The following is a 17,531-nucleotide window of genomic DNA, read 5'->3' as shown; positions in this document are numbered from 1 at the left end:
GAATCAACACAATTTTTTTATGAGAAATAATATTTTTTAATAATCCCTTTTTCATTCGACATACTTTATCTTAATCAGGGTATTAATAAGAAACTAGCAGATAATGTAGCTTTTGTAATTATCCACCAATTTCTTAGAATTAAACACTATCTACTGATTTGCATCGAAGCGTTTCTTATGATAGTGATTTTAATCACTGTCAGATTAAATCTATACTGGACCCAACTATGCAACGTCCCCACTATGCCGCGTCTCCACTGTGCTGGGTTTTTTTAATTTTATAGTACATAAAATAAGCTTTAATTTGATATATGTTTAAAGGACGCAGTATTTCCGGAACATTTTCAAAAGTTCAGTTGAAAAAGTTCTATTTTTTATACAATGTTTCAAAGTTTGAACCCCCCCTATATAAGGGGAAATTGTCTAATTTTAATAAAAAGTATGTCAAATGGAAGATGTACTTATAATGTATTTAGAAAAAAAAAAATTGTGCTGATACATGCATTTTTCGAAAAGTTATAGCATTTTTAAGTTGAAAATTAAAAATTGAAAATCGAAAATTTTAACACAAAAATAGTGTTTTTTTAACTACGGCAACTGTTTACATGCAGAAGATAAAGTGTCGGGACAAATTTTTTTTTTTCATTTTATAGTACATAAAATAAGCTTTAATTTGATATATGTTTAAAGGACGCAGTATTTCCGGAACATTTTCAAAAATTAAGTTGAAAAAGTTAGTTTTTGTAAAAAAGTTGCTATTTTAAATCCCCCCTGTGAGCAGAATAAGTGTTAGATTTTCAAAAAAAAATGATATCAAATGAAAGAAAATTACCTAAGGTTTCAATATAAAGAAATATTATTTTGATTAGTTAATATTTGAAAAAGTTATGGCAGTTTTAAGTACAAAAAACATCGTTATAAAAGGTGATTTTTATCGCAAATATTACATTTTTTTTATAATTTCGACAGCCATTTGCACATAGAAGATAAGGTGTCGGGACAAATTTTTTTTTTTCATTTTATAGTACATAAAAAAAGCTTTAATTTGATATATGTTTAAAGGACGCAGTATTTCCGGAACATTTTCAAAAATTAAGTTGAAAAAGTTAGTTTTTGTAAAAAAGTTGCTATTTTAAATCCCCCCCAATGAGCAGGTTAAGTGTTAGATTTTCAAAAAAATTATATCAAATGAAAGGAAAATATCTAAAATTAATACCTTCTCAGCTTCGCATCGAAGTTAAAATACAGTTCAAATTGTATTATTAGATATTGTATTTTATGTAACGTATCCATATGCTATATGACTCGTAAGATGAATTTAAAAATTGGAAAAGCGTAGAAAATATTTTTACTATATATTAGTTGCAATTATATTTTGATTGCCTTTATTTTTATTCCAAGTCCCTTTAAATTGAACTGTGATCTTTTGACGTATCGTTGAAAAAATCAGTTCTGTGAGTGCTGAGAAAAAGTGGTAACAGACACACAAAAAAAAAAAGAAAAATACATCATAGTAAAATTAAGGGGGTATTCTAATCTAGAGGCATGATTTTCAGGTAATTTTTGAAGTGTCATAAAAAAAATTTAATTTTATATATGTTCAAAGGACGCAGTATTTCCGGAACACTTTCAAAAGTTAAGTTGAAAAAGTTCTATTTTTTATACAATGTTTCAAAGTTTGAACCCCCCCTATATAAGGGGAAATTGTCTAATTTTAATAAAAAGTATGTCAAATGGAAGATGTACTTATAATGTATTTAGAAAAAAAAAAATTGTGCTGATACATGCATTTTTCGAAAAGTTATAGCATTTTTAAGTTGAAAATTAAAAATCGAAAATCGAAAATTTTAACACAAAAATAGTGTTTTTTTAACTACGGCAGCCGTTTAAATGTAGAAAAAAAAGTGTCGGGACAAATTTTTTTTTTTCATTTTGTAGTACATAAAATAAGCTTTAATTTGATATATGTTTAAAGGACGCAGTCTTTCCGGAACATTTTCAAAAATTAAGTTGAAAAAATTAATTTTTGTAAAAAAGTTGCCATTTTAAATCCCCCCCAATGAGCAGGTTAAGTGATAGATTTTCAAAAAAATGATATCAAATGAAAGGTAAATATCTAAGGTTTTAGTATAAAAAAAAATTATGTTGATTTGTTGATTTTTCAAAAAGTTATGGAAGTTTTAAGAAAGAAAAGTGAAAAAATTTCGAAAATTAGCGAATTTAAATTTGTAATTTTTTTGGATATTTCCCCCATTTCGGGGAACGAGGGAATTTTTTTCAATTTTCAAGGGTAATGTATTCAACTAGATACGATTTGTGATCTTTTGACGTATTTTTAAAAGAAATCGGTCCAGTGAGGGCTGAGAAAAAGTGGCAACAGACATAAAAAAAAAAAAAAAAACACATCATGGTAAAATTAATACTTTCTCAGCTTCGCATCGAAGCTAAAAAGAGATTATTAATCTAGAATAATATTGTAATGTCTGGAACTACGGAAAAGTTGGAAAAAAAAATTTTCACGAAATGGCGACTGTCAGAAAAAAAAAACAATTTTTTACCACTTTTTTGACTGTTTCGAATATTTAAAAAATAGTAAAAATTGAAATTTGGTGACGGAGATAGTTCCAGACATAGGCAAGTCTATAAAGAAGACTCTTTAAAAATTTCAGGTAAATCGGTCTAGTAGAACGTCGGTATCGTTTTGAAAAAGACAGTTTCGAGAAAAACGCGTTTAAAGTTTCGCGTAAAGTTTTTCGTAGTCTAAGTTATGAAATGATATTTTAGACATACACTTATTTAATCTACCAAAATGACATATTCTTGAATAATCAAACTTTGAAAATATATAAAAAAAAAAATCGATTTTTTTAAATTTCTAGACTAGAATACCCCCTTAATACCTTTTCAGCTACGCATCGAAGTTAATAGTCTCTTGCATACCATTACAATTAAAGTATTATAACAATTAGCTTGATTTTTCCAATAGGAGAGAAGTAATGATTTATATAGACTTTTAAGAAGATGTCATTATCAGATAGTTTAATATATTAAAATTTAATCTTATATAATGATTCACTAATGAAAGAATGCAGACTGCTAGTATCAATTTACATTAACATTTTTAACTGTAAATGGCTTATTATTAACATTTTCAACAATTATTAACGATTTTATTTTGTCTTCCGCAAACTTTACATTTATTTTTCTTCTATCAGGAGTTGACAGGCATCCTTATTTGACATCAAGTTGAATGATTTTGTGCATTTTGGTTCCTTAATATAGTTGACATCATTTACCTCATTGTTTTCTTTATTTAAGTTTTTTATGGAAATCCCTCTAGCCATCGCTACATCAATTACTTTAGGAAATGTTGTATTTTTATGTGTGGCATCTTTCTCAAAAAGATGTTCTTTTAGGTATTTGTCCAGTCCCAAAATAAAAACATCTCTCATGACAATGTTGAGTCTATGCTAAATCTACAAGAGAGAACTATGGCTCGAACACATTCCGCCCAATCGTTTACCGATTCCATTTGGTTCTTTGTGGTTTTATAAAATTATACTTTAGACTTGCAAAAATAAGAGAAAAATGATCTAAAGATTAACACTATGTAAGGCGTATAAAAAGTGTTGATAAAAGAGTAGTAACATGTAATGAGGGTGTCAAAAAAAGGCGGAAAGAATATTTTGAAAAATCGCTGAATGAGGACTGGTAGATTTAATTAGTGAGAAGAAGGTATGAAAGGCTGTGGCGTCAATGAATAAGAATAAAGCAATAGGACCAGATAATGTGCCAATAGAAGTATAGAAAATATTAAGCGGTGTTGACATAAGGTAGTTGAAGGATCTTTTAAATAAAATCTTATTAGAAGGGAAAATACCATATGAATGAAGGAATAATATTGAGATAATGGTGATCCAGTGTGTGGATCACAGAACAGAATAAGGAATGATACATCGGTATATAAAATTAACAATTTTTGAATAAGTACTTATTAAGTTATAACCAGTTTAAAATATTTAGTGGATATGTATCATGTATGTATTGAAATAGTTATATCTGAATCAGTAATTATCCTAAAATTGTTAATGATCCATCGAATTTTTTCTAATAGTAAAAATAGCCATATTTTGAAATTTTGAAAAAATAAAAAAAAATTTTATTATTATTTTTTTATTTGTGATAAATAATAAAAATATATTCTATTAACATGTCAAAAATTAATTAAAAAAAAAAATAAATAATATTTATTTGATCAAAAGTTATTAAATTTGTCAAAACAGGATTAAGACACTCTTTTATATACAATTAAGAGTATTAATTTTAACAGTAAATTTAATTGTGATTTATCCCTCATAAAAACGATATTTTGAATGAAAAAATGATCATCAAATATTATATTTCAATATCTAATAACTCAGTTGGAACTGTTTCACTGGATTTAAACATGTCAAAATTTGTCAGCCCAGCCATTTTAAGACTCTTTTTCCAAAGTTTCTTTGCTAGAATAATATCTTTTGCTAGAGAAGAAGGTTCTTTAACTTGACATTCACTATACAAAATATAAATATTAATTTTGCTTTTAAATAAAATCAAAATGCACAAATACCTGTAGTAAAGTCCTGATTCTGTGCCAGCTTTTTCATCTATAGCACAATGAATTGTAGTCTGCGCTCCTTGATGAGGAGTTTTCAAAAATAAATATATAATAAAAGATATTGAAACTAAAAATATCCAAAGATAAAAGTTGTTCTGATAAAAAATGTTATTAAATGACATAAATAATTCGGTTCTAATCATTCCTGGATTTACGCAATACACATTAACTCCTGTACCTAATGCATAAAGTTAAAACTTTTATAAGAAATAATTTATCGAAATTTACTATGGATTTTCTTAATTAGATCATTCTTCAATATATAGAATCGAACAAGTATAATTTACAACTAATATAACTTATGATCTACACAACATTTTATACTTTTTAACTTCGGAGAAGGTATTAATTTTACTATAATGTGTTTTTTTTTTTTTTTTTTTTTTTTTTTTTTTTTTTTTTTNAGCTTCGATGCGAAGCGGAGAAGGTATTAATTTTACTATGATGTGTTTTTTTTTTTTATGTCTGTTGCCACTTTTTTTCAGCTCTCACTGGACCAATTTCTTTCAAAAATACGTCAAAAGATCACAAATCGTATCTAGTTGAAGACATTACCCTTAAAAATTGAAAAAAATTCCCTCGTTCCCCGCAAATTGGGGAAATATCCAAAAAAATTACACATTTAAAAATCGCTAATTTTCGAAATTTGTTCACTTTTTTTTCTTAAAACTTCCATAATATTTTGAAAAATCAACGAATCAACATAATTTTTTTTTATACTAAAACGTTAGATATCTACCTTTCATTTGAAATCATTTTTTTGAAAATCTATCACGTAACCTGCTCATTAGGGGGGATTTAAAATACCAACTTTTTTACCAAAATTAACTTTTTCAACTTAATTTTTGAAATACTGCGTCCTTTAAACAAATATCAAATTAAAGCTTATTTTATGTAATATAAAATGAAAAAAAAAAATTTGTCCCGACGACCTATCTTCTATATGCAAATGGCTACCATATTAAAAATATGCTATTTTAACAAATTTTTTTTTTTAATTAAACACTTTCTACAGATTTGCATCGAAGCGTTTTTTATGATAGTGATTTTAATCACTGTCAGATATCATCTATACTGGACCCAACTATGCCACGACCCCACTGTGCCACCACCCCACTGTGCCGCCACTCCACTGTGCTGGGTTTTTTTTTTAATCAATTTTTACAATATAGAACTATATTTAAAATATGTTTTATGTTATTTTTTGCAATTATAAAAAATATATTAAAAATTAATTTTTTTATTCGAATATTTTTTAATATTTGAAGATAGCCATTTTAGAGATAAGTTTTAAAGAAAAATTTTGATACCAATGTGATGAACTAGGTGTTCTAAGTCCAAGTTCGAACACGCGGATAAGTGTTGTCAGAAAGAGTCAAAATAATAACAATTATAATGTAACATTTACTGATTGAACACTGACCACCGAGTCAGTGATCAGGTCCCTTTTTATTAGGAATAATTAACAATATTACACTTTCTAAATGCTATATTTTCTAATAATTATAATGTTTCTTACTTTCTAGTTATTAATAATATAAATTCCTTAAAACTAATATTTACATAATAATTATGAGTTCATGACACCAAAAATTCTTATTTTAATTCAGTTGATAGGTTTATACAGCATTTTGAAGTTTGTTAAATTTTGATTTTTTTTACAGTTTTCCTATGGAATTAAATGTTAGTTTATATTATGTTAAGTACGGAAGTAAACAATTATTAAGTTGTTATTTACTAGTAAAAGTACGTGATTTCTTTTCAATGAAAATTATTAACATTTGAATAAACATTTGTAATTGCCATAAAGAAACAAGTAGTAGCATAATTAAGATTATTAAAAAAATTATAGAAATATTATCTAAAACATTTTGAGTTTTTAATTAAATAAGTTCATATATCATAAATTTAAACGTGAATGATAATCAATAAGTGCATTTATTATCAAATCTCCTAACAAGGAATATTCTATAATAATGTGATTACAATGATAGAATCACGCAAATTAATAATAGTTTATACTTTTAACTTGGTTAATCATAGAACACTTATAGTTGACATACAATAATGTTTCTAACTTTTGTAATAAAGATTAGAGATTTTTGTATAAAGCGCTTTAAACGTTATTATTATACATGGAAAAGAAATCGCGTATTGCTACCAGTAAATAATGTAATAAGTGTTTACTTCCGTACTTAACATAATATGGACTAACATTTGATGTTATAGGAAAATTGTAGAACAAATCAAAATTTAACAAACTTCAAAATACTATATAAACCTACCTACTGAATTAAAATAAGAGTTTTTGGTATCAACATTTTTCTTTAAAACTTATCTATAAAATGGCTATCTTCAAATATTAAAAAATATTTTAATAAAAAAATTAATTTTTAAAATATTTTTTATAATTGCAAAAATAACATAAAACATATTTTAAATATAGTTCTATATTGTTAAAATTGATTAAGTATAAAATGTTATGTAGATCATAAGTTATATTTAACTAACTCATATAACATAAGTTATATGAGTTGTCATTTAGATCTGTTCCACTCTGTATATGTTAATATTAGAATATTAAGCTTACATATTTTAAGAGATTGAACTAAATCAATTATGTTAACTAAAATTTTTATTTTGTTAAAGATTCTAGTATCAGGTTCAATGGTTCATGATAAAAGAATAATTCATATGAGTTTATTAAAATTTTTCATAAATCTAAGTGGAACATTTAGAGATTGATAAAATAATACACAAAATAATGTACCCGTCTTCATTTCAAATTACAGTCATGTACACGTAACTTGCACAACGAGGCTAGAAAATATTTAAGTGATATACTTAAATAAAAAATGCATAAAATCTAAAAAAAAATTAAAATTTTCATCAACCCATGTTGCAAAAACTTTGTGTCTTTTATATAAGATACTACTATAGTAAGTTTCAATAATTCAAAATCGTATAAATAATATTTTTCGAATACTATTGGGACATTAAAAGTTTCCAAGCTTGGCTGAAATTGAAGTATGTGCACACCCTTGGTTAATCTCTAAAAATACAAAAGTATGATATTCGCAATACCCGCAAGTCTGGTTGCTAATTCTTTCGTAAAAAGTATATTAGAAAATTTGCTCAGATCATAGGCTTCTTTTGGATCGTAATCTCTTAGATCATAGTTAATGTCATAAAAATCATAATTTTTACCTGAAAAAAAATCTTGCTTTAACATTGGTTTGTTATTTGAATTTAAAATTAAAAATATGTGTATTAATAATTAAACTAACAAAAATTATGACTCATTGATGTCACGTTGATGATTCGAGCAGGCGAAGAGTAAACTATTTTTGGCAACAAAAGACAGGTAAATAAAAAATGTCCTAAATAATTTACTGCAAATTGTGTTTCAAAACCATCTTCAGTTAAAATTTTTTTAGGTGTCACTGTCGCTGAAATAAAAAACATATTATATTACTTTAATCAATAGGTCGGAAGCGACAAAATTGTTAAAATGAGTTTATATTGGAAAATTAATTTATTTTGAACTAATGTTAAAAAAGTTGACTATTTTACTTATTATTTTTCTTTTTATTAAAAAATATTTTAATTTGCTGTACAATAAAAAAAGTGTTTAATTCATAATATAGCTCAACAAACGCTATATTTTTTATTTAAGTGGTTTGTTTTAAGTTGTTTATAAGGGTGGTCCTTATTTTTAGAGTTATGATTTTTATTCAAAACATTGTAGATGAGACACCCAAATTTATTCTAGTACATCAAAAAGTAAAATGTTATATTTTAATCACGATTAATCATTCTTCTTCTTCTTTTCCTCGCTGTAATCCCAACTTCTTGGGTCGGCCACCCTTATCCTAAACTTCCACTTGACCCGATCACCTACATCATCTACGCTCACATCAGCCATCCTCATATCGCAATCAATTACATCCCTCCATCTCTTTTTTGGTCTTCCTCTACCTCTTCTTCCTTCAACATTCATTTATATAACTGTTGTTTTCATGATTGATCAACCTATGTTTATCAATCTATGCTACATAGTTAACAACTATGTTAACTAAAGGGTTAACCACTGAATCACGCGCAGAAAAATTGTTAGGGGATTCTAAAATTATTAACAGTAGTTTTAGCCTTTGAGCATACTATGGCTATATGCTTGGCTATGTACATACTCTTTGGACTAGACAGGCGTGATTCCCTCTCAAAATTATAAAAACATATCATAACACGACAATCTAATTTTTTACTGATAATGGTACTTTAGAAATATTATGAACAAGTAAAAAAGGTCATCATTAAAAAATATGTATTATAAATTTTTATTTGAATTTAAAAAAATTGTCCAACAGAAAAAAATTGTATATACGTACCTACTACACACTAAATATGGCTTAATATCAATCAATAAACCTATATTATTTGTTACATAACATTATGTATTACATAACACCTCCCTTACTAGATCATTAATAAACTTATTATTAATTATTTAGAATAAGTATAAAAATAAACAGACATTACATTTGTGACAAGCAGCCCCTTAATATTAAAAGGGAATTGCCTGTTACTGTGCGGTGGTATTGTTTTTTTGTAGAAAAACAAAATAAGGAAAATAAGAGTGTGTAAGAAAATAGGTATACCTGCTTATGAATATACAAAATACGAACTATATATTTATTATTCTGCAAAATAAAACTCTTAATGTATAAAGGGAAAAGGGGGGTAACTTACATATTAGGCAAAGCGGCTACGAACAAAATAGAAAATATATAATACAAATATAACAAACAATTAAAAACTTGGCTGTATAATGTAAGATGATGATTAATGGTGGTGAGTGTGAACTGTATGTGAGCATTGAAATAATGAAGATGTGAACGATGACAATAGCCCGTGAAAAGCGAGAAGGGTCGTCTAGACGGATAGAAAAGTACAAGGCATATGCGCAAAATGATCTGGACGTCCGGTTGTTATGAGTCTGGCCAAGACGCAACAGAATGAGCAAAACAATAAAAATATGGCGAACTATAGCCGATCAATAGCACAAACACGCGGAGGCGTTTGCTGTGTATACGTGAGAAGAAAACGCACTAAGTATTAGTTGAGGAACGACCACCAAATCTTAGAGGCGCGAAACGAGTGTACTGTATACGTACAAAAAAGGCTATGACGTTCACTGAGTAAGGGACAACGACCGTACTTGGCATGAACACGTTCGAACCGATCATACACGAGTGCCATACTCTACCACAACAACATTTTACTTCCGCTATCCATGAACCGTAGAAAGACTATCTGTCTTACCCAAATAACACTTTTGGTTTTTAAAACTCTGTTAGTAACATTTGCCACTGAATCTATTTAACATTGATAAAATCTCAAACTTTAATTAAAAGATTTAGTAGCCTGTATTGTACGATTTGAGTTAGTTTTTTTGTTTGCGAGACGAAAAATTCCAAGGGGTGCAATTGCACCTCCTGGTTTTCCCCTCGGACGTCCTTGATTAAAAACATAATAATTTAAATAAATTCCATTTTTCTTTCATTTTACTTCTGAAAAAAATGTTTAATTAATTTTTTATGAAATAGTTGTCATTTTGAATCCCCCCTTGTGGGCAGGTAAAGGGTTAGATTTATAAACAAAATATATCAAATAATAGGTAAAGACATCGTGCATCTATATAAAAAAAAAATTATGTTGATTTATTATTTTTTGAAAAAGTTATGGCAGTTTTAAGTAAAAATAATTGAAAAAATGTGGAAAATTAGCGATTTTTACATCTGTAATTTTTTTTGGAGATTTACGGGGAACGAGGGCATTTTTTAAATTTTTGAGTGTAATGTCTTTGACTAAATACAATTTGTGATATTTTGACGTATCGTTGAAAAAAAGTGGTAACAAACACAAAAAAAAAACGCATAGTAAAATTAATACCTTCTCAGCTTCCCATCGAAGCTAAAAGTAAATCATTTTTCAAAAAATCTGGTCAGACATGAGCGATGATAAGATATAACCCACATTTAGTATAATATGAAGTGCTTAGTATACAAGAGGTACAAGTGATATTTAATAAAAAAATTATTTAGGTGCATAGTCAAACTGAAAATTAATAGTTCTTATTAGTAGGTAGGTAATTGTTAATATGTAATTGAAAAAAACAATAAAGTATGGAGTAAAATGTGGCCACCTTTCGAGAAGTTCTATATGGATTTTCTATTACCAGAGATAATTCATTCGGTTTGACAAAGGATTTCCCGAAAGAACAGGCCAATAAAACATTGTACCGTGTAATTGTGCTGTATAAACAATGTAATTTTGTAAATTGAATTTTTATAATTCAAATTAAAGTAATTTTATAATTTTATAACTTTAAAATAATCGATGTCGATATCATGCTTTACTGTAGATATTTAATTTTTTATACTCGTTGAAAATAAATAATTTATATAATTTGTTAACCAATTAAAATTTGCGAAATCATGACACACCTATAAGTATTAACAGTGGATTTGGTACTAAACTATAGTTTTTATACTACATAAAATAAGCGTTCATCGTTATTAAATCAATATTACTATTGCATCAAAAGTAAGACTGGTACACAAAACCGGCTTTGTTATCGATTATAACACGTTGGAATTACACCCAATAATGGATACTCACACTAATAATCTTTTACTTCTCACCCTAAGACACTGAATAATATTTAAAAACCGTAAAAGTGTCTTTATTCGACCCCTGAAAATAGGTCGGTACTCAGACGCCTTAAATACATCTCAAATATATGAAACAAAAAGTATTCTAAATATTTTATTAATATTGAATTACATTTATTTAAATACTTTACAATATAGGTATTTAGACTTATCCAATACTCATTTGTATAAAGGTTAATATAGAAAGAATTTAAGAATTTTAAAGTAGGGTCAAGATAATTAAAAGCTTTCGAAGTTTTTATGTAAAAACCTTTTATACTGATAATATTAAGAACAATTATTTTTAATTTAAGTGAACTGTTATAAGATATTTTTATTTTTAGCTTATTTGCGAAGCTGAGAAGGTATTTTACTATGATGTGTTTAATATTTTTTTTAATTGTGTCTGTCACTACTTTTTCTCAAACTTACTTTTAATATAAATTTATACTTAATTTGATTATATTGCCTTTTTAAAGTTAAGAAAAGCTTCTTTGAATATTTGAACTATCTTAAGTTGTCATTTTTAGCTAATATCCGTGTAATTCACGGTCGTTGCGTATAATATAATACAGTTTTATAGGCGTAGGGTTCGAAGTTCAACCCCCTTCATCAACCTAACCTTTTTGCATTTTTATTAATTCTTTTATGAGGCGAAAAAAAGATTTAAAATTCGTTTGATTTATATCTCATTTAAATTGAATAACTTCAATAAATACCAAGGATCCCATCACTGTAGTCTCCCTTCGTGAGAAAAAAATTCTTATTCATATTCAAATATTTTACTATATGATTTTATTTTGTGTCTGTCGTTAATTTTTCTCAGTTCTCACTTGAACAATTTTAACGACCAATACGATAAAAAAACACGATTTTAATCTTGTTGAACTTGTTATCACCAAATATTGGAAAATATCCTTTAATTTTAGAAATTCAGACAAATATCCCAAAATTACGATATTTTAAGAAATAGCCACTTCAAAAAAACCTTTTTTAATTAAATATCTCCAAATAAATAGGAGTATAAAATTCGTTTTTATACTAAATTACACAGTAAAATTAAATATTTTTTAATGATTATAGACAAATATATACTTTATTTAACCAAATTTTTAAGCTAATTTTAAGTCTGAAATTAAATTTTTTCTATCACTCTTTTTTTGAGATTATGATTTATTAAAAACACATGAAAAAATTAAAAAAAAAATTTTTATCAAGTTATTATTAATTTTTAAAAATAATCTTTGCAAAATTTCAAATCAAAATGACATTTTTAAATTATTTTTTTAATCATATAAAGTTGATTTTTATGAAAGTTTATAAATTCAAAATTTTGAACTTTTAAACACAATTATAGCTCAACTTGCAAGTTTAGAATTTATATCATTAAATAGAAAATTTTATTTGAAATAAGATGTTCTATTTTTTAAATTGATATGTAATCTCAAACTTATTTAATTATTATTAACAGTAAATTTATGAGGAAAATTCAAAATTTCGTTAAAAATATTTTATTGTAATAAATTGTTTAAATCTAAGTCTTATTAAAAATTTCTATGCAACATTTTGTGTTTAAATAATTATTTATATTGATATTTTGCACATAATACCTTCTGATTGTTACGTATTTTTTAAATTAAAATTATTCATACATAACATAATAATCAAATATAAATATTTTTTGTATTTATTTGAAGGATTTTGTTATTATTTAGTCCATATGCCATACTCTAATTGCATATTTGAAATCGGCCAAAAATGGGTTTAGAAAATTATATTTTGATCTCTGATAAAAATTCTTTACACCATAAAATTTATTTATAAGTAATAAACAATTATTTTTTGAAAAGTATTAAATTAAACCCTTCAACTTTCGTACATGATTACCATAAAAGTTAATTCTACTTTATAATTTTTCCGTAAAAATTACAATATTAAATGATTAAATATCAATTTCATACTACGTTGAAATGCTTTAATAGATATTTATTCATATATTATACTTATAAATCATAGAACTACTAATTAGAAATAATGATAGAAATAGGAGTTAATTTTATTTTTAGAATAATCCACCGAATTCTTAAAATTAAAGAATACAGATTTGCATTGAAGCGTTTCTTATGATAGTGATTTTAATCACTGTCAGATATCCTTTTATACTTGTCCCAACTATGCAACGTCCACACTGAGCTACTATTTTTTTATTATTTGATATACACTTACCGGCATTATTGATTAGTAAGTGAATTTGATTTTCTCTTTCTAGAATTCTTTTAGCGCATCTTTTTATAGAAGAAAATGATGACAAATTAAGCTCTTCAATAACTAATGTTCCCAAATTATTTCCTTGCACTTCTGATATAATATCCAATGAGGCTTGTTCAGCTTCTTTTATATCAATACATGCCATAATTACATTTGCACCTATGAGAAAGGAAAGTCACATCATAATTTAGAACGAAACAATAAGAGAAAATTTTAACTACGTGCCTGAGTATACAAATTGAATACTTTATATAAATATATACAGAGTTATTCACTTGTCATGAACCACTTATTAATCGAAAAGTAAAAATAATATTAACAATTTTTTTATTAGTTTCTTTTAGTTCAATGTTTTTCTTAATGATGATAATTAATAATAAAAAGGATATTATGCTATTCCCTATAATTTTAAGAGTGTCAAACATATTTTGCGAATGGCTAAGTACATAATTAACTAGCTTGCTTATTAGATAATGATCTAATTGAGAAAATGCATGGTCGATAACAACTTTTGGACTAGTATTATGGAAGTTATTAAACATTTTAAGTAAGAACTGGAGGTTAAAAGTAAGTACTGCTATTTTTATAACTAAACATATCCCGGATGTACTTTTCCTCTCGCCAAGATATAAATACGTCAATATTTATATTTATTTCAGCAATAAGGGCGTTTATTGATTATAATTGTTCTTGAAAACGAGTTGAAATAAACTGTAAATGAGTAAGCTGAATATATAAATAAAAAATTTCGAAATTTATTGAGAATTATCAAAGTTATTCAATAGTTCTATTGCCCAGATATAGATAACACAATATATAAAATTTTAACATTTTGGTTGGAACCATTTATGATATCATTCCTAATTCGACAATCTATTGTCATACTTTTTGTAATATTAATATACTTAAAGACCTTAGAAATATTATATACGTACTTTTATACGTATATTCCATCCGTGTACCATAACCATTCAATGTATTAAAATACTTATAACTCAATAAGTATTTATCCTAAAGTTGTTATCTACCCATAAACATTTTTTGAAAGATAAGGACTAAAATTGATATTATTGAAACTTTAAAAAAATAAAAATTTTATTTATTTAAATTTTTTATTATAAAAAAAATGTTTCTATTGGAGTCTAAAACCATATTAAATATATTAATGAAATAATGCAAAATATTCGTTGGATCAAATGTTATTAAAAATGTCAAAATCTGGTGGGATACTTAGTATTAGTAAAAAGGGCTTAATCGTAAGTGTATCAGATTGAAGGCAAATCATTATGCGCTTAATAATATTAATCTTAATTTTGTTGTTACTGCCGACCTTATACTCATTGGATTTAAAGTAAATTTATCTTAAAGGTAAAATTGAAGAATGACAAAACCATAGGCAATATTGCGGTCGATTTTAAATTATAATAATTAATTGACGACAAATTTTATTTTTTATATATAACAATGCTTATGTTACGATTTCACGTACTTTGCACTACTATTCAAAATAACATTATACAAATATAATAATTATTTCGCGATCCGACCTGTTACTTGTCTAACTCAGCTAATTGATGACCACCGCAATAGTTAATTAATTAAACCGAACTTAATATCATTGATTATACTATGTCAATACCACGAAGGTCATTGATGAGATAACAATCTAAGTGGTAACCAAAATCAAATTAGAATTGTGAATTGTACATTATTATCCAATGACCCAAAACACAACCGCACTTTTTTACATAGTATTATACCGAACGATTCCTTAAGCATAATAGCATAGTTATGTACAACAATGTAAGTCGCAAACCTGTACCGTCACTAACGGTCGCTAAAAAGGTTGGCGACAGAACAGTTGATAAGAACTGATATTTAGCTTTTCACGGTACAACTTATTGCACGTCTTAAACATATTTACTGTAGTTTTTATTTACTTTAGTTTTACACTTTTAGTTACATAGAGATAAACATATTTTAATCCTTTTAGACCTCACTTCTTCTTTCAGTTATAATGTTAAAATATAAGAGTAAAATAAATTTTTATTATTAGATAAAAACGAATTTCAGAAAGATGTATTTTGAAACTTTGAAAAAAGTATACTTTAGTTTTGTTGCTTACATAATTTAGCATCTTTTGGTGTTTGAAGTACTATTCTAGCTTCAAAATTACGGTTGATGCTTAATGACTTGACATTGAAATATCATCAAAATTTGAATGCTATAGAATTATATACTGCAATTGAAAGTTTCAAGTAACCTATAAAATAATAATTACAGCTGTAACTGCTGTCCGTTGAGTCGTTGATAGTTGATGTACAACAAATCTCAAGACAAGTTATCACATAACCATGAATAAATGACCTTTTATAAGACCGTTTCCCGTACCTTATAACGAGGGGAAGATGATTTTTGAAGGGAAAGAAATGCGAGACACGCGAGAAAAAGATTTTGTGGTTATGTTAAAGTAAGGGACTTTATTAAATAAAAAACAATTATTAGACAAAAAACCGAACAGTCGAAAAACCTCGTCTGCAATTAAAGAAAATAAAGAGATAAAAATAAATAAATAAATAATTACTAAAAAATTATTACACCTAATTTTTTATATTTAGAGAATACCATAATTGTTTTCGGCTAACCGCCGGCTGTCAAGCAAGGCATTACAGCTAAAGCATGGCGAATATACGCTCTAAGTTAGCAACTGGTTTTAGACAGTTGGAATTAGCTTGCAAGAGGTTACACCCCAAAATGAAATGCATTACATCACCACATTGTCGTAATAATATACATTACCCAATTTAATATAATCAATAAACCATGTATAGTAAAGCTACAAAAAAAAATAAATAAATGAAAACAAAACGAACGGTTTTTTAATACGTTCATTACTGTTGGGGACCTATATCTTAAATAAGAAAAAAATCACAAAAATATATATAAATATGACGGGGGGTATTTAAACACGTCTGCCATGTTAAGGAACATAAAAAAAAAAAACGGTAGCACAGTGGTGTCGAGGCACAGTGTGGATGAGGCATAAATGGGACAAGTATAGATGATATCTGACAGTGATTAAAATCACTATCATAAGAAACGCTTCGATGCAAATCTGTAGATAGTGTTTCCTTTAGAGAAATTGGTGAAATATTTTAAAAGCAACATGAAACTCTTTTTCTTTAATTATATCCTGATTAGTAGTTCATTGATTTTAAAATATAATATATGAATAAATACTAATTAAAATTTGACACGGTACCGTGTTTCCCTCAGCCGCACATCACGTTATCAACCTAAATGAAAGTGTATCGGGATCTGAATCATAAGTGCACGGTGGCCTAGTGGTAAGGTTTGTCTATACGACGCCTTGGGTCGCGGGTTCTAATCCCGTACCGTGCCTCTTTTTTTCACATGATTTCCGGTACAATTTCTATAACCGGCCGTCAATCCCCGGCGGCCGTGTTAAGTTTTTAAATTTATTATGAAGTTGTGAAGCCAGCTATGATGTATGGTTCATAGTATTGGGTGGTTGATAAGANATAGTGTTGGGCGGTTGATAAGAAAGTAGAGCAGAGAATAAGTGTAGCAGAGATGAGAATGCTTAGTTGGATGAGTGGAGTGACTAGACAAGATAGGATAAGGAACGAGCATATAAGAGGAAGTATAGGTGTTGCGTACATCGTGGATAAGATGACAGAAAATAGACTTAGATTGTTTAGTCATGGTATGAGGAAAGAAGAATCGAAAGCTGTAAGAACAGTTATAGAAATGAATGTTGAAGGAAGAAGAGATAGAGGAAGACCAAAAAAGAGATGGAGGGATGCTATTGAATGCGATTTGAGGACAGCTGATGTGAGCGTAGAAGATGTGGGAGATCGTGTCAAGTGGAA

General features: G+C 27.0%; 1 protein-coding gene across 4 annotated transcripts in view; it reads right to left on the bottom strand.

Moving 5' to 3' along the window:
* Positions 1–17,531, bottom strand: part of LOC126901872 (retinol dehydrogenase 11-like) — a 79,525-nt gene that overhangs the window by 11,674 nt on the left and 50,320 nt on the right. Inside the window, exons 2-6 of one of the 4 annotated variants that reach the window (XM_050678757.1) lie at positions 13,597–13,797; positions 7,945–8,106; positions 7,742–7,864; positions 4,610–4,835; positions 4,209–4,552 (exon numbers count right to left, since the gene is read on the bottom strand). The exons of 2 other annotated variants lie outside the window; for them this stretch is intronic. In XM_050678757.1, coding sequence (XP_050534714.1) covers positions 4,396–4,552; positions 4,610–4,835; positions 7,742–7,864; positions 7,945–8,106; positions 13,597–13,797 — 869 coding nt within the window. In that variant the 3' untranslated portion in view covers positions 4,209–4,395. Of the gene's footprint in view, positions 1–4,208; positions 4,553–4,609; positions 4,836–7,741; positions 7,865–7,944; positions 8,107–13,596; positions 13,798–17,531 lie in introns of those variants that run through there. One more of the 4 variants, XM_050678752.1, reaches the window with a different exon arrangement.

This window comes from Daktulosphaira vitifoliae, unplaced genomic scaffold (assembly GCF_025091365.1).
Source record: "Daktulosphaira vitifoliae isolate Bord-2020 unplaced genomic scaffold, ASM2509136v1 Scaffold_3, whole genome shotgun sequence".
Lineage (NCBI taxonomy): Eukaryota > Metazoa > Arthropoda > Insecta > Hemiptera > Phylloxeridae > Daktulosphaira > Daktulosphaira vitifoliae.
This window is presented reverse-complemented; position numbering and strand designations above follow the sequence as displayed.